The sequence below is a fragment of the Dermacentor silvarum genome, chromosome 1 (assembly GCF_013339745.2).
Source record: "Dermacentor silvarum isolate Dsil-2018 chromosome 1, BIME_Dsil_1.4, whole genome shotgun sequence".
In the NCBI taxonomy this organism is placed as follows: Eukaryota; Metazoa; Arthropoda; class Arachnida; order Ixodida; family Ixodidae; genus Dermacentor; species Dermacentor silvarum.
In genome coordinates this window covers 40,733,827-40,751,940 of record NC_051154.1, presented here as the reverse complement: position 1 = coordinate 40,751,940, position 18,114 = coordinate 40,733,827, and the positions used below count along the sequence as shown (strand labels likewise).

Sequence of the window (18,114 nt, the reverse complement as noted above, 5' to 3'; positions counted from 1 at the left end):
AGTAAAATCCCCTTGAAATTTATTGTATAAAATTTTTATTTTATATAGAACTACCTATATAGGTAGTTCAATATATAAAAAAAAAATTTTTGTGACCCCTTCAGATTCAATATATTCGGGTTCAACTGTAATACCATATTTTCTGAATTATACCGCAGACTACACAAGCTTAAACATAATAATTTCGTGGGTGTGGATCATACACACTTTTATTTTCTAAGATCGAGGCATACTTAAAGCAAACGAGGTCAGACTGTGCCCTGCATATTTTTCCTGCGCTAAATCACAGCAAAATCAGTTCTGCGATGATCATTGTTGCATACAAGAAGTATTTACACCTCATACTATCAGCTTGCAATATGCAAGCGAATGCTGCTCGAGATACTTTGCTTTTCAATGCTTGGATTTGTGAGCAGACGTGCGAGACCTCGATGCAAAATGTGCAAACGCATTTATACGCACCTTCATATATGCGCAAAACATAAGAACAGTTGTGATGGCGCCAAATACTGTATACAGAATATTGTATGAATACTGCATACTGGCACCGAATAATGTATGCACTGTATACTGGTTGCAGACAATCTAAAAAACCAGTTATCAGTCGAAGTTCGTTTCTGTCGACTATACAGAAGGTGTGGACTATTTAAGAAAAATTATTTTTTAAGCCCAAATTGGTCCCTGCAGACTACACACCTGGTGTAGACTATAGTCTGGAAAAAAAAAAACAAAAAAAAAAAACGGGGTGATCCATTTTTACGTTACAGAAGTTTTAATAATCGCCTGTGGCAGATTGCATAATTTGTGTTGGTGAGCTGGATTATCCGAAGCAGTGGGCATTATTATCATGAGAAATTGAAGCACATATTCAACTAATTAACAATAATTGACTAATTAACTTAATTATTTTGCAGCACATATTGCAATTTACGAATCGTAGCCAGCGAGTTTGCTAGACGTACCCGCTTGAATGTCTAGGATGACACCAGTTTTGAGATATTATTTACCAAAGTGTGCGACGAACTGCATGGGCGATCCAGTTACTTGTGTGCTTCAATGCGTAAAAAAACGTTTTGTTAAAAAAGGAAGTGGAACAACAGTGCATTTTTACGGCGAGTTTGATGGCACATATTTGTAAACTGGTGTCATTTTGGAAATTCATTCTAAGTGGATATGCCTCATGAACTCACCGGCTACAGTTATTAAGTTACAATATGTGCCGTAAAGTAATTATTGAAGTTAATTAGTGAATTTTTTTTATGCATTGAAAATGTGTATTGATTTCTTGTGCAAATATTGCCCGCCTCTCTGAATAAATATCTGCAGGAGGCGATTTTTAAAAATGACAATACTTAAATTATCACCCCATATAGTATATATATTAAAGTTGTGGAATGCATCGTCATGCGGGGGGAAAAGAATTCTAAATGTGCATGTGACATATTGCCACATCAACATTGATACACTGACTATCTGTGAGTGGGATGCGCAAAGAGGGTGCCGAAAGGCAATCTGCAAAAGCCATTGCGGCAGGCATCCCCGGGTGTGGGGACCAAGGGCATCGTGTGGACTTTATGGCTGCCATTACAGAGACCGTTGCATGCTTATTTAAAGGCTACGACATGTCAAACATGCTCGACACTTCAAAGTACGGCGAGCTACGCGGCCAGCTCGTTGGCACCGTAACATTGTGATAATGCAAGCACACATTTAGTTTTTCATTTAGTTTTCGGTTCCAACGCTGAGAAGTCTTTTTTGAGTTTCTGGTGTGGATTAGGCGGCATGCCCTCGTATAAGCTATTTAATTACAATACACTTTGGGAGGAGGGGTTCTGTCCAACATCTTCAATTTTGGGACAGTCCCGAAAAATGCATAACAAATAAGATCATAGACATTCAGTCCCCGACCTCAAACTTACAAAATAAGTTTGAGAACCAAACCACAACCTCAATAACAAGGTTTAGTTGAGGCGAGTAGGAGGTTGGGGCAAAGTCAAGCCTTATGAGGTTTCGTGTACGCGAGCGCAGCAAGGCACACATGGGGACAGAAAAGACACTGTGCCCCATCTTTTCTGTCTCCATGTGTGCCTTGTGCTAGTGTACAGGATGCCATACTAACTAGCCCTTCAATCTGTTTGCCTAACCTTTTTGTTTGTGTGCGGTGACAAGGTCTACTGCTGATATGTCGTGTTATGTGCAACAGCTTGCTTATGCTGCAACAATTACATGTGCAAGTAGGCTGTTGCTACTATGATGCATTCATTTTGCTAATTGTGGTGAGAATCTCCTGCAGGCACAGAGCTCACCTTTAACTACAACCTGGAGTGTCGCGGCAACGAGAGAATACCCTGTGCCTGTGGCTCCAAAAACTGCAGCGGCTACATTGGGTTGCGGCCAAGGCGACCAGCTGAATATGAATGCAAGCCGAAGCACCGCAAGAGGGGGCCATCCAGAGAAAAGGTCTGACTAGTGGTACAAGAAGTATGCTGAATCTGAGCACAAGCCCAAGCAGTTTGCCATTTGTGATTTCGTGCGAGTTAGATGCAATAAATACACTTTGAAAAGAGCCAGTTCTTTGAGTCCTTACTGATGGTAGAGTGTGCTGTGACAAAGTGGACACATGTCTCGCACATAAAGCCATTTCCGAAGACATGCACTATGAAAAAAATGACGACATCGAGTCACTCTAGCTGTCTGCAGTTCTTGAAAGCATATTGTACACACATCGTCTAGTTCACGCAACTGCTGGCTTGTAGCCTCTGGAAGAGAGTGCAGCTTGTAGAGAGCAGCTCTGCGCCGTGCACAAGCTTTCCAGCCAGCTTTGGCTTGCTGCCATATGTTGAAGTAGGCATGGAAGCACATCATGAAAGCTCTTATGGTGCCACGTGATTCGAATGCAAATATCCAGGCACCATTGAAGAGGAGGAAGACACCAAACAGGAACTCGAGGACACTGCCTGTCGCTCGCAGGTAGTAGACATAGTCATCCAAGGGCTCCCACATGGTCTCGCGGCGTGCATCCACCAGGAAGAGTAGGTAGATGAGCAGTGAGATTACCACTTTGACAACGAGCTCAGCACTGAAGGCACTGACTGCGAGCAGCCATGTGCTCACTGGCTGGTGTGTCCACAGGTAGGTGAGCAGCAAGCACGGGCATGCAGCCAGCGCCAGGCTGAGGCCCAGCGCGCGTGCGTGTCGCTGGCGCGAGCCGCTGCGGGACGCGCCCAGCGACACGAGCAGCGGGCCCAGCATGCCCTGCACGAAGTGTAGCACGGCCGTGGCCAGCAGGCAGATGTTTCGCGCCAGCCGGGCCAGCCGCTGCGGCGGGTCCAGGCTCGTCAGGCCGGTCTGCAGTGCCAGCACCAGGAACAGGAGGCCGGCCACGGTGGCCAGGCTGCGCTCGGGGCTGCCCTCGAGCAGCAGAAGGCGGCGAGCCGCGCCAGCCGCCAGCCGCGCCAGAGCGGCCACTAGGCTGGCCATGCCGAGCAGGGCCACGCTCGTGTCGCAGCCCCGCGCCGCGAGCTCGGCCAGCGCCTGAGCGGCCGGCAGCCTCGCAGGCAGCAGAGCCGCGTGCGCTGCCAGCCGCAGAAGCCAGAAGAGGCGCAGTACGGTGGGCGCCCGCAAGCTCGCCCAGTGGGCCTCGAGCAGCGCCTGGCCGCCCAGCTGGCCGAGCAGGGCACGCGTACGCGCGACGGCGCGGCGCCCGGCGGCCAACGCCGGGCCCGCACGGCGAAGCGCAGGCGCCGCGAGCAGCAGTTGCGCGCCCAGGGCGGCCGCCACCGGGCTGGCCCCGGGCGCCGGCACCAGGCACACACTTGTCACGGTGGGCGCCAGTAGCGCCAGGGCGAGCGCCGCCGTGGCCCGGGGACCTCGGCCGGCTGAGAGCAGCAGCGCCAGCAGCAGCTGCAGCGCGTAGTTGGCGCCTGTGCGCAGCAGTGCGCCGGGCTCAAGCCGCAGCAACTCGAGCAGTAGGCTGCCGTCGCGCGACAGTTCCTCGGCGTAGCGCACTAGCTCACGGTTGCACACGTACGACCAGAGCACGGCGCCCTGCGCACTCAGCCAGAGGTAGACGTGCAGCAGCTGGCGCGTCTGCAGCACTGCCATCACCAGGGCACCCAGAAAGGCTGCGCAATGACGTGCAAGATCCGGTGGCAGACTGCAACAAATTCTGCCATATTCGCAAACCACCTAATGTATGCATGATTGCTAGCTTCAGCAGACTACGCGTTAACCAAACCGTCAGTAGACGAACCAACTGTTGGTCTCTTCCCTACAGTCTGTTCTGATTATACTAAGAGCCAACTAGTTACCATACCGGCGAATAATGCCACGTCGCTACTACTCGACCACTGGGCCCCACAGGCTCTCCGTCAGATGTCTCGGAGTTGTGTGAATACGTGGGTCCACTTGAAATGGTTCCGCGTAGAAACACGCCTTTGCTCCGTGCACCCATAAATCGGAACCGGCAGCTAATTATAAAACCGACTTTAGTTGGTACAAAAGAGAGAAACATGCTGCAAATAAGGGTGCGCTAGTGCCAAAGCCTTCATACTACAGATCCTCGCTGGCGAAGTTCAACGCTACTCCGAAGTCCGCCAGGTGCCGTTGGTCCTTGAGGCCGCGGTGACTTGGTTCAGCCATGTGCTCGGCGGTAGGAGGGACAGGTTAGCATTACTTGAGATAATGTCGCAACATAATAAAGCCGGCAACGTCATCCTGACTTACACTGCAGCCCATGCTTACATGAGCCGGGTTTTATAACCATGGACGCGGTGCCACGTCAACGCAAGCCTGCAGCATGCCAAGGTGCCCCGAAGATCGTCAATTCTGCTGAGGGCACAGTGCAAGTACACGGCCAATATTCTAGGGACCATAGTGCGAGCATCCTCCTTCGCCAGTGTTAACCGCGTTCACATGCACTCGATGAGGGAGCCAAGCGAGGGCGGGTTGACTGAGCCGAGTTTTTATTGAAACGCCGCTAATGGGGGGTTTCGTGACATTCCTAGGAAATCCACTGTCATCGCAGAAAACGTTCTGCGTGTGGGTGAAATTTTAATATTTTCTTAAATCCTGTTGCCAACGGACAGATGTCTAGTCTTTGGCACCATTTCTACCAAGATGAACCTGTACCAACTAGGCTAACAACGAATCGTACTCAAAGCAGATGGTTTTATATTGCATGCAATTAACGCATAGTTCTCGGGACGACTGGACCCGCTTCGAGTTCGCATTAAAATTCAACATCGTTCAAGTACCGCTATGTTCGATATGTTCCTTCAAGTTTAATGTATCTGTCTCATCCGACTGGAATGCACCCCTTCGTAAATCCTTGGCCGACTTGCGATGTGCCGGTACAATGACTGTTCAGTCAAGGCGGACAACGTTACAAGGCATTGCGAAGTGCCTGCCCGGACTAGTAAAAAGGCCACTCGACGCCGTGTATGTGCTTCATTTCGGACTGCATGCAACTGGCTACTCGATTCCACTTACGGAGAAAATGCAGAGACCGTATGCCCGGTGTCATAGGCGCCGATTAGGAGGGGGGCTCTGGGGCCCGCGCCCCCTCCGGAGTTATCACTAATCAGGGTGGAGGGGAAGTGTTATTACCAGAGTTATGTTTAACCCACATTATTTGAGGTTTCTTTTGAGTTGCGTCTACCTTTTCACTTGAAATTTTACTGTCGCTAGAAGCTTACTTGCATCAAATTAGCGTGGACGTGCACGGCTTATAATTCATACTTTCGCTTTATTTCTGCAATTACTGACAACAGGAGGACAAGCGCATTAGAAGCACCAGCGGCGGCTACCTCATCCGTATTTTTTCACTCCAGCATTTTTTTTTTTTAATTTCCACTGTGAACACCATGTACAGACAAAATGTCACAGTTTCGCCCTAAGGGCGAAGCAATGAATGCGATAGCAACACAGCAATGTCATACGAAGTAAGGTGAGCGGCTTTGGTAGCAATATGAATTGTAGTAAACATGAGCTGATTAAGTAAGCAGGTGTGCTGCGGCGTAAGTAGACCGACATGAAGAGAGACTCGATGACCACGCGAAGGCGCGTGTGAAACGGTGGTGTTGATGAGAAGCGCTTCCCGTGGGCAGCGCGTGCGAAGAGACACACCTGTAGCTCTGCACTGCCGATCCGGGCAGCATTGCATGTGCAGCGTGCGTTGGAAAATGTGGCCCGACTATTACTAACTGAATGAACAAGCGTGGTGTGAGCGCGCACAAACAAACGGGAATAGATCACACTGAATGACTGCAGACAACGACTGTCAAAACGCTGGCAGCAAGCGCATATATACGCCGCAGCGGCGAAGGTACGTGCGGTCTATCGCTTCAACGGAAACTGAGCGGCGAATGCACGGCGCATAAAGGTCAGAGCCGTGGGGAGATAAGAGACGGTGCGGGCGAGCGACGAGCGCGGTTGTTGGCAGAGTAGAAGTGCGCCCCCCCCCCCCCCCCCCCCCCCGCTCCCTCCGGCGCTGGCTCCCCGCTTCCTTGCTTGCGCGTGGGAGATTGAGTGCGGTCGCTCTCCGTGATAGCGCGCGTCCCCGCACGCTTCCGCTCGGGCATACGGCGCGCGGCGAAGATTTTATCTATAGGGAACCTCACGGCGACGGCGACGGCAGAAATCCGGTTGAAGTGTCCATATAATTGCTATCGCAATAATATATTTAAATATATACACAAGACAAAGTTTTATATTTTTAAAGAACACGCGGTTTCTTCAAGTGCAACTGTTATTAACCGTAATATATATATATATATATATATATATATATATATATATATATATATATATATATATATATATTACTTAGATTTAGGTGCACGTTACGTTAAAGAACCCCAGGTGGTTCAAATTAATCCGGAGTCCCCCACTACGGCGTGCCTCATAATCAGATAGTGGTTTTGGCACGTAAAACCCCATAATTATATGTGTGTGTGTATGTGTGTGTGTGTGTGGGGGGGGGGGGGGGTCCTCATGTCTTATGTGATCGTCCTCATCTCTTATATGAGGACGATAGAAAAAAGACGTGTGTCTTGTCCTTTTCGTCCTCGTCTTTTAGGCGCATTCATGTTGTAGTAGCACAGCGCTCGTCCTGTCCTTTCTTCAGCTCGTGTACATTTTTTCGCGCTGTGCAGCTATGACATGAAATAATAATAATATCTCAGCTTCTTTTGCCGATACCAAAAATACCCAAAAATTCCAAAAGAACGCCCAGAACGAAGTGCTGCATAGGTGGCCGTGTCGCCGGACTAACCGTCTTGTGCGTTCGGTGGTGGCCACGTTCTGCCTGGTTCCTGCCTGGTTCTACGAACTGTGAGCTCTTGGGGTTTCGGCTAAGTGTCGGGCGGATATATTTCCCTGACTGTTGGTGCTAAGTATCGTTTTGAGAGAAATTTAATTTTTATATAGTCAGATAGTGCCACAGATGTCGACAAATTCTCCAGGGGATGGCCCGGGGCGATCTCCGCCTTGGTCGGCCTCCCTACCACCTGATCAAATGCCTCTTGAGGCTTTCTTCCGTAGCGGGGTGAGCAGCATTCCTGTGGCGCTGGTGCCTTTGCATGGAGGAACCATCCGGCTAAACAACCCAAAGGCAGTGCAGGCGCAGCTTCAGGCGGCCACGCATCACTACTTGCACATTACCGATGTACGACAGTTCGGCAGGGGTGGGATTGTTTGCCGATCGCCAGACCAGGCGTGCGTGTATGACCTACTTAAGTGCTCATCATTTGGATCATTGCAAGTAAGTGCCTTCATCCCTCCGCATCTTGCCTGTACCAAGGTGCACAGGCAAGATGCGGAGGCAATAGTTCGTGGTGTGGACTCGAATTTAAGTCCGACAGAGACCCTGGAAAAGCTCTCCGCGGCTGGGGCAATTTCTGTTTACCGGTGCAACAGACTAGTGGACAATGCACGTGTACCCACAGAATCAGTAATTGCCACGTTTGCGGGTACATCTTGCCCCACTGAGATAAAGGTCTGGCCTCTGATCTTCAGAGTGGATCCGCTTGCCTCGCGCCCATTACAATGCCGCAATTGTTGGCGCTTCGGACATAGCATAGGCGGTTGTAAATCTAGCCTTCGCTGCTGTACATGCGGGGAGAGCCATTCCGCTAGTGACTGCTCGGCTCAATGGGACACGTGTTGCCTTTGCGATGGAGCCCACAAGGCTGATTATTCTAACTGCCCTGCTAGAAATCAAGAAATTCAAATCCTGGAAGTTATGGACAAAAGGCGTTGCTCACGCCGAGATGCCATTGTGGCGGTAAAGGAAAGAGCTCATGGATATGCGAGTGTGACAGCACGACACCAGGCTGTCGTTGATGGAACCCTGTCAGAGGTAATCGCACAAGCGATTGAAAAGTCTATGGCTAAAATCATGGAGTTTATTTATTGTAGAAAGCGTCACGGAATGTTTTAATGGCCTTGTATCCTCACAACTAGTGCAATTATTACCGACTGCTACTGCTCAACCAATGCACTCTGAAATGAATGCTACTATACCTCACGCTCAGGAAGATGAGTTTATTGCAACATCTCACATAAAACAAGTTAGGCCTATTCCAGGTTCCTCAAGCAAAGACACTACTAGCTCAGTCAATTCTAATTCACAGGATACCTCAAACATGGAAATTGATGTGAGGGCACAGAAAAGGAGGTTTTCTCCACTGGAGAATACCACTTTACGCTCAATTAGTAAATCTAAGAAAATCCTCTCTGAAGTCAACTCAAAATCCAATATTTTGGAGGAGGCAGTTGCCTCTGCGGAGCTCTCATCACCGGAAGGTAGATGAGGGTACTACAGTGTAACTGCAGATCAATATTCGCTGCTTCTACCGATTTAAACGTTCTATCTTATCAACTTTGTCCAGCTATAATTCTACTGCAAGAAACTTGGTTATCTCCTGAAAAATTATTTTGTTTACGTGATTTTAGATCGTTTCGCCTAGATCGTCCGTCTAAAGGATGGGGCTTGTTAATTATGGTATCAAGCAAGTTTTGCCACAGGGCAAATATATCATTCCAGCTGATGTCTCCAGAATGTGAAATTTTAGCGGTAGAAATTACTGTCCCTGACAGTAGGCCTTTCTTGGTGGCTAATGTATATTTCCTTCGGGTGTTCAGGATACACGCCCACTAGACTTAGTTCTGGCAAAATGCGGTAAAGAAATTGTATTGGCTGGAGACTTCAACTCACATCATATATCCTGGGGAGCCGAGATCAGACCAGTGTGGTAAGCGTCTGTGGGACTGGGCAACAAGTAATAATTTTCTATGTCAAAATTCGGGATCAGTTACATTTCTTCGCGGACAGTTTAGATCTGTGCTGGATCTTACATTTTCGGGTCCAGGTCTTTCCATATCAGCATGGGAAACAGTGAATGTTGGGACAAATAGTGATCACGTCCCAATTAAGTTTAAAGTCATAGGTTCGCAGTCCGCCGTGGAGGCACGAATCCACTCATTTGTGGATTACAATAGATTTTAAAAATGTTTGCAGACCACTTTCAAATCAACAATTGAAAATCATGCATTGAACGCTGAGGATATTTGCTCAATCTTAGAGACTTCGCGCAAAAGATCAGAATTCCAGTTAAAAGCTAGCAAGAACACTACTTCTACGCGTTGGTGGATTGACGACTGCTCGCGGGATTACAAGCGACGGAAAGCTGCGTGGAAACAACTCATGCAGAACCAGTCTCCGAGAAACTGGAATAACTATAAATTTATGGCTGGAACGTTTAAAAGAACGGTATCTAAGGCAAAAGATGATTACAATGTTCGTCATTTTGAATTTCTTTCAAAGTCAAAAAATAAGCGTGCACTGTTTCGGTTTTTAAGATCACAAAATTTTATTCCGCGTCCCTTGAACTTGGAGTCAATAGTTTTAACCAAGAGTGATAAAGTAGAATCTCTAGAGGTAATTGCGAGAGGTTTGGAGGTCCGATTCTCGACCTGTTTTCCTTCCTCTCCTCAAAGACAGGGCACATTTGAAGATTTCGAAGAGATTTCTTTGTCGGAATTGTCGGAGGCTGTTTCATGTTTACCAGCTGCAGCCCCAGGTCCTGATGGACTCACTACTAAGATGCTTAAACTTCTATTTGACATCGCTCCTAACGTTCTGTTAGATACTGTAAATCACTCAATACAATATGCTTGGATCCCTCCTGTGTGGAGAATCGCGAAGGTGATTCCACTGCTTAAAGACCAAAACAAAGGGTTAGTACTAGACAATATTCGGCCGATCTCTCTAACATCAAATTTTGTAAAATTAATAGAAAGGTTATTATACACCCACATGATTGAATTTGTGACAACAAGAGAATTATTGAGCCCCTGTCAAATTGGATTTAGGGGAGGGATGACAATCTGGTGCGCACACGTCGGCCTAGAAAGCAGAATTCAATTGGCTCGCTACCACAACCAATGTGCAGCTCTAGTTACATTAGACATTTCAAAAACATACGATAGTGTGGAATACCCTATTTTAACAGAAAGGATGCAGGAAATTGGATTGACCCGCCGGGGTTGCTCAGTCAGCTAAGGCGTTGCGCTGCTGAGCACAAGGTCGCGGGATCGAATCCCGGCCACGGCGGCCGCATTCGATGGAGGCGAAATGCAAAAACGCCCGTGTGCTTGCGTTGTAGTGCACGTTAAAGAACCCCAGGTGGTCAAAATTAATCCGGAGCCCTCCACTACGGCGTGCCTCATAATCAGAACTGGTTTTGGCACGTAAAGCCCCAGAAAGAAGAAGAAGCAGGAAATTGGATTACCTGATTACTTCGTAACGTGGACTGCTGAGTTCTTGCAGGGCAGGGAGTTTTACTGTGCGCAAAGTGGAATTGCATCAGGAAAATTCAGACAAACACGCGGGGTTCCACAAGGCTCAGTGTTATCTCCGCTTTTGTTTAATATCTTGCTAAGCTCCGTTCCTTGTCATCAGAATATATGCACGTACGTTTACGCTGATGATATAGCGTTTTTTGCTTCGGCAAATGATATTCAGTCACTGTACGAGTACTTACAGGAATACTTATGCGAGTTGGAAGCTTGGCTGGATAGTATCCACTTGTCTCTTAATGTAAATAAGAGCGCTGTTCTTGTCTTTCCGGTACAAGACCCATTTAGGATATCCCTTTCGTACCGCCATTCCACTATTCCACAAGTGGAAAAAGTCAGATACCTAGAATTGTTTATGATGGAAACCTTAACTGGCGTCTACATATTGAAAATAACCTCAAAGGCTTCCCGTGCAATGGGGATATTGAAAAGGATTAGCAATGGATTTGCTCATATACCATGTGTCCCACGTAACTTGTGCCAAAATTGAAAAATATTGACCCTTTTCGCGGAGCACTTTGTTCTGGAGAAACGAGATGGCGCTTTCGGCGGCGCGCCGCACGTGGTCTCAACGACCTCGCACAAATACGAAACCATTACCGCTTCTGCCTTGCTTCTGTGCGATCAGCTGTCGGAAAAACAACTGAGTTGTCGCTAACGCACTGTGCTCCAATGACGCTCGATTGAATCATATGGACTGAAGACGTGTGCAGTAGCTGGCTTCGAAAATAGTGACTGGAATATTAAGGAATGGAATGAATTTGTGCTGCCAAGTTCGCGGACCGCGGCTGCAACTGTCAGTATGTGTTACCGGCACTTCCGAGATGTACGGCTTTCCTCTAGGATACATAAATTTGCTCATCCGCCAGCGTTGTATCGCTAACCTTCAAAGAAAGGGCTTCAGGCCCCGGAACGTCGGCAAGAGTGAGTACCGCTCGTTATTACAAAGGGAGTAGCGCTGCTTCCTGTCATCGTAAGTTTCGCGCACAGTATCTACACACATCTACTCCAACTGGCACGGAAACTTAGGCCCACTCTATCGCCAACGTGTCAAGAATAAGCGAATGCGCGACCACTTGAATATATGCGCACAATAAATGACGGACTACACCGATAGCGCATGAATGGTCGAAGCTGAATGTTTCGTGACAGTCCGCAAGAGAAAGCGAATTACTAGCAGTAATACATCTTTGCTACAAGGTATTACAATGGTCAAAAAAGCTACGTTTCAAGCCTTGCGCGCAGCAAGAACAAGCCTGTCGGAAATGAGCACACCCCCGAGCGATTAGGTAAAAAAAATAATCAGATAGTGACCGCACCGAGGAACCCCTTACTGAGTCACAAACGTGACAAGCCGCTGCTTCAGAATATTTGCCCAAATAAAGAACGAAGACCAAAATACCATAATCCTGATTCAATTCATGAGCGGAAAGTTTGGATAGCTTGGAATACATATTTAGCCCCGCTTTTAAAACAAGCACTATATACGCTGCTCGCGCCGTTTGGACATACCTTAAACAGCTCCGAAAGCGCTTTTGCATGTTCTCTGAAGCTGTGGCCAAAGCTTCGTGTCGTCCACCTAGTCACCGTCTACGATATCTCCCGAAACAGAGGTCTGCTAAGCCGCACCACCGTCATACACATCAATTGTAAACACTGGGGCAACGGAAGCAGTTGAGGCAAGCAATGGACGCGTCACCACGTGATCAAACATGGCAGCGCCCACGGGATCGCCGCGAAAAGGGTCAACAGAAGTGTCGCGAAGCTGGACAGAACCAAGGCAATGCTCTTCCCAACTAAAATTTACCGACGGCCGATCGCTGGTAAACAACTAGGCAGCGCTCGGCAACCGGTATTCTCGGCCAACCAATGGCGGCCCAAGGTGGGTCCCTGGTTGGCTGTCAATTACGTTGGTTGGTCAAAGACGTTCAGCCAGCGGTCGACTAATAATAGGGGATTAGTCGGCACCCAATGCTCAGGCGACCAAACGTGGTCATCTGTAGGGCCATGGTTGGCTACCAACAAGGTTGGCCAGGTACCTTGAGCCAGCCGCAAGTCGTGCGAAGTACATAGGCGGAAATTAATGTCAGACGAGATTATGTCTGCAAGGTAATCAGATAATCCTTGGCCTTGTCCTATGTTGGCAGCCATAAGTCGGCCGGTGTAATGTCAATAACCAATCCCAACCTGGGCCCGACCTTGTTGACCAAGCTTGGTCCAAGGATCGGCCAGGTCGTCCATCCACGTTGGGCCAGTATAGGGCCGAGTTCGTTGTTTGTCGTCGCTAGGAGCAAGTGAGACAGTTTTTTTTGTATTTCGCCGAATTGCATAATTATTATTAATTATTCAAGTGCTCAAATATTATATGCAGAGCAAAAGTGTCAATGAGGAAATTGTAGACCACCCTGAAAAATTTCCGGTCCAGCTGTTTTACACACACACATATCCAAACTTTAAAAATATGCAAATGCCACGTAGCTGGACAGAACCAAGGTAATGCTGTTTGCCGTCGCTTGGAGATACTCAGTATTTCTTGAATTCCGCCTAATTACATAATTAGCTTTAATTAATTAACTTCTCAATTATTATAATTAGATGTCAATGAGAAAATTGTAGAGCAACATGAAAAACTCCCGATACAGCTTTCTGTTGCTCAACACGTGGTACATAAAAGTGCTTTTCCGAACGTGAAAGAAGCTCCCGAATGCTCGCAATGTGCCTCGAGCAGCCAGTCGCACGGCAATTTCGCGTATATTCGCGGGCTTCCAACTGAGCGCGTCCCGCATGCCGCAGCAAATCCTTAGCCGACACACAGCCGCGCCCGCCTGCCAAGCAAAGCATCCGTGTCACTAGCTGCCGCGACTGGCCGAGACGTTCGGTTTCCAACTTCTCGCGCTAGTCGTCACGGGGCGTTTCGGTCTGATATACGATAGCGGAGCCGCCTTTTATGCGCTCCCACGGCGCTCAATTGTTTGTCTGGATTTACCGTTTAAATTCGATGATAATTAATTATCTCGAATCTGGTGCGACTTTCAAGATTAAAAAAAAATATATGAGGTGCATTAAAATGTGACTGCCTTCAATTTCGCCATTTAGACAACTGCCCCTAAAGCACTAATAAAAAACTATTGTCGACGCCGTCGGCGTTTTGCCCGCGTTCGCACTGAACTCGCGCGGCGTTTATATATAAATACGCATTTGGCGCCGCAGCTAAACGTCGCCTCCCCTCGCTCTCTCCCTCCTGTCCCCCCACAGCCGTTTTCGCGACGGAAAAAGTCGCGTTTGCTCTCTATATATGGAAAGGAGGAAAGAGACGCTTAGTTCTGCAGCCCTTCAGGGAGCACGGCGCAGAACGCGCGTTTGCTCTTCGACGTGCGTTCGTTCCCTGTGAAAGCGCGCGTCCCTCGCCGCCTTTCACTCGTGCATACAGCGTCCGGAGCGCGGCGCCGATTTCATCACCGTTGACGTCATACGGAACCTCACGGCGACGGCGACGCCGACGGCAGAAATCCGCTTTGGAGTGTCCATATAATTGCTATCGCAATAAAAAGTTATTATTAGCGGAAAAGTATGTCCGCCTCGCCTAGGAACTCGTCTCTAAAACGCCATGCTCGCTGCACTTATAACCTTTTTATATAAATCTATTGTCTGAAACAAACAAAATAAAAAACGTGTATAATGTGTGCGTGTATATATATATATATATATATATATATATATATATATATATGTGTGTGTGTGTGTGTGTGTGTGTGTGTGTGTGTGTGTGTGTGCGTGCGTGCGTGCGTGCGTGCGTGCGTGCGTGCGTGCGTGCGAAAGGGTTCAATGGGTCAGCGTGTAGTTTAATCACAAAGCAAGGGCACCCTGAAGCGTTGTCGAAGAGTTATGGTTTACTTCGCCAACAATTTCGAAACTGGGACTATGTTCTTCGAGGGCACATTAGTTTCTGTGCTTCTTGCGCACAAGGAGTGAATGTCGGGGGAACAACTGTGTAACTAATACAGAGGACCACATTGTATTGCTGTTGGTTCTTTCGCGCCATCTGAGCAGCTGGATAATAATGCAATTCTACCTGCAAGTGAAAGGGCGCACTCGCTCGCGCTTCCCGGGTGCTTGAAAAATGTGCCAATTACATTTTAATAAAGGCCACGGTGGCGCACATGAAAGCGCGTGGTATGTACTGTAATGATGCTCACCTTTCTACAATCGCTAAATACATATATAATAATAATAAACTGCTGAATTAGTATCATGCTTCAGGACAGAAGTGCGAGCACACTGCACATCAAGAGAATGCTCAACCACTGGCGGATCCAGAAGCACGTATATTCAGCCAATGTATAATTAATAAAAAATTAACTTTTTTTAATATCGCGATTATTGTATTTTCACATTAGAAGTTGAGGCCAATCATATTCGAAGACAACTTTTTTTTATTTGACACTTCTAAAGCGTTCATGTTCGGATATATTAATAACCAATTTAACTCTCAGTGCGCTAATTTCGCATTTAGAGGAGGAATTGACGCAGCCTATGTGACGCAGCCGATTGCGAGGCAAAGGGGGAAGCTAGTCTTGTGTTTAAGTTTTTGCCGGCTAAGGTGCATAGCCTGGCGTGAATACACGAGTGAGAAAGAGAGACAGAGAGGGAATGGGGGGGGGGGGGGGGGGCATCTTTCGGGACTCCCGCCTTGAGTGCAAGATTCGTGTATTAAGTGTCCAATGTGGTGATGAATATTTGAGGACACGCACGCTTTCGGAATATCAAATAAAATGGACGACATAATCGCGCAATCTAAAAGGTTAACAAATTTTTCTTGTGTATTTTCTGGCTCTACTTGTTCGCGAAATGTGTGTCCACAAAGTCAATAAACCACCCATGCAATTTGCGTAGCTAACTTAGCATTTTCATTAAAATTACTGATAGTATAACTTTGAGGACCCTGCATACGATGAGGTAGCATCCATTTCCCTAGCCATTCTTTTGAATAACGGATTCCCGGCGTTTTGAAGCCGATACAGCTCCCACCCCCGATGTGACTGCACTGAGGGAGCGACAGCTGTTCAACAAGATTGCTAGGAGCTGTAAAACTGACAGTATCGAGACTGTCTGCTTATAACATTTCTCTCAACAAATGTGTCACTACTGGCTGTGAATTATATGCCACGCCTCGTACGACGTCTTCGGAAGTACACATCGACTAGTGCGTAGCAAGCACTTTTAAAAGTGCAGAGCAAGAGTTCTTAAAAATCGCATAAGAATAGGACATAAGCTCGCGCACAATAACTGACGCCATAAAGATCGTGAATCAGTGAGGTTCAGTGCAGCGACCCACATGACGGTCGATGCAGTGACATCTAGTTTGACTGGTCCGGGCGCTACTAAGGATGGAACCTTTCCAGCTCCACTGTGTACGTTGAGAACGGCCTGCGAGCAGTAGCGCAAACGTAGAGTCGTGCTTAGCATGGTTAAGTTGGCGCTAGTGTCGCTATTGCGGGCAACCAGCAAAAAATTCTACTATCAAAAGCCTTCGAGCTTTAGCTATGGCGTTGCGCGCAACGTTGGTTCTATAAACGGTGTTGTAAAGGGGTGCAATGGAAACAATCTCGGAGAAAAATAGAGCCAAAATATCGGTAAGTGTAAAGCTGTATAGACACTGCGAATTGCGGATGTTTTCGTTAAGCAGAGTGCGTCGACCTCTTTAGCCATAAACTATGCCTCCTACGAGCCGCCGGGTCGCAGATGTCGCCTGACCAGCCAGTCCCATGCGACTTCGCCCTTGGCCTGATAACTCTTATTGCTATTCCGATAGATATCGCCCTCGCCTCGCTCCATGCCATCAGTGCCAGATTTTCCAGCCTAAGGGAACTTAGAATTCTTTTCTCTCTCTCTATCGCCTAGCCAGTTTTAATAAAGTAAACGAAAACAACACAATTCCCAATGCTATTTGCACAGCAAAAATTTGTGTGTTGTTGCTCGCATATATATATATATATATATATATGGTGTTAAAGTGAAACCTATCCGTCACAAATCAGCGCTACGCGTCGTTCAGGCAGGCTTCAGCTGAGAGACCACATGTTTTGTTTTTTCACGCAATGATATACCAACAAGTTTGAATAGTTTACGTTTTGCAGCAGCAAAATAGAAAACAGTCAGATATTCATCTTAATGATGACAGAAAGAGTCGCGCGTGTATACAGGTAATGAATGACGCGAAGGAGCAGTGTCATCGAGCAATTGTTCCGTAATATCATCTGCGCCTAAGCAACATGTCAACGCTTTCTTTTTCTTGCAAAGGGGCATCTTCGTGAAATGAACACAAAATTGCAGACGACGGCTAAAGTTTGTAAGCATAATAGAGCGTTAACACGTGAATACGTGCATATTCGTCCGCTCGCAAGCAGTTATGAATTACAGAACTGTAGGCGCCTTACCTTGCAGGTACAAAAACGACCACAACAATGTCGATAGGTCGAAGTGCGTAAAGACGTCGTTCTCAAGTAGGGCACTGGACGAATTGCTTCCGTCACTGTTGTCTTTTATTACATCGACACCTGGTTCAACAGCACTGCCATGTCGAAGCCCCAAACTGCAGCTTAAGACGGCGTCCATCACAAACAACGGTGGCACCCGCAGTATAACGTCGAGAACAGCCCAAATCTGTCCTCGGACCGACATCTTCCTTTCAAGCAGACCAGGAAACCTTAACCATCGAAGAAATGCATCGCGCTTGCAGCCACAACGAGACTACCGTGGAAGAAACACGGTAGTGTAGGCAACAGCTACTGAGCGACCGCGCGACGCTAGCGACACCGGCGATGCAGCGTGAGGAACACACGGTAACTAGGGCAACCAGCGGGGCAACAAAGCAGAGTGTGGAGAGAATCGCAACGCTTGCTTGGGAGTGTTGAGAAGCGCCATCTATGCTCTTTGGCAGCTATTTGAGAAAAAGTGCTCTAAAAAGGTCATCAAAGAATGGCTGTATTCAGCTCTGTAGATGTACTTTTCGCATCTAAAGTTCTGAATACAATGCACTCTTGTCAGGATCACACAAGATGCAGCTGATGCTGCGGCAGTAGAAGGCGTACAACGTGTAAACGATATCAACAGGTGCAAGTCTATGGTGTCAGCGAACTGACCATAGACTAACCCAATTGAGCAACACCTTGATCCGTAGCGGTAGAGATGCTGTCACCTCTGCACTATATCAGTTATGAGCAATAGTGGACACTGTCGTGCTGATCAACTTTC

The 18,114-nt window shown here is 47.5% G+C and overlaps 2 protein-coding genes across 3 annotated transcripts in view; one reads left to right on the top strand and one right to left on the bottom strand.

Annotated features, from left to right (window-relative positions):
• The window catches only part of LOC119461384 (histone-lysine N-methyltransferase NSD2), a 39,359-nt gene extending 36,795 nt beyond the window's left edge, over window positions 1-2,564 (top strand). The window contains exon 4 of the mRNA XM_037722682.2: window positions 2,294-2,564. Within this exon, the coding sequence (XP_037578610.1) occupies window positions 2,294-2,466 (173 nt within the window). The 3' untranslated portion in view covers window positions 2,467-2,564. The remainder of the gene's footprint in view (window positions 1-2,293) is intronic.
• On the bottom strand, window positions 2,511-18,103 carry LOC119461393 (protein TRC8 homolog). Of its 2 annotated transcripts, none has more exons than XM_037722694.2 (2): window positions 17,298-18,103; window positions 2,511-4,124 (listed from the first exon to the last, which is right to left on the bottom strand). In XM_037722694.2, exons 1-2 carry the CDS (start codon window positions 17,539-17,541, stop codon window positions 2,584-2,586), a joined length of 1,785 nt encoding a protein of 594 aa, XP_037578622.1. In that variant the 5' UTR covers window positions 17,542-18,103; the 3' UTR covers window positions 2,511-2,583. The 2 variants fall into 2 exon arrangements, with proteins under 2 accessions (XP_037578622.1, XP_049522809.1); XM_049666852.1 differs by having other exon boundaries at window positions 2,511-4,156; window positions 17,298-17,436.
• Window positions 18,104-18,114: the final 11 nt, after the last annotated feature.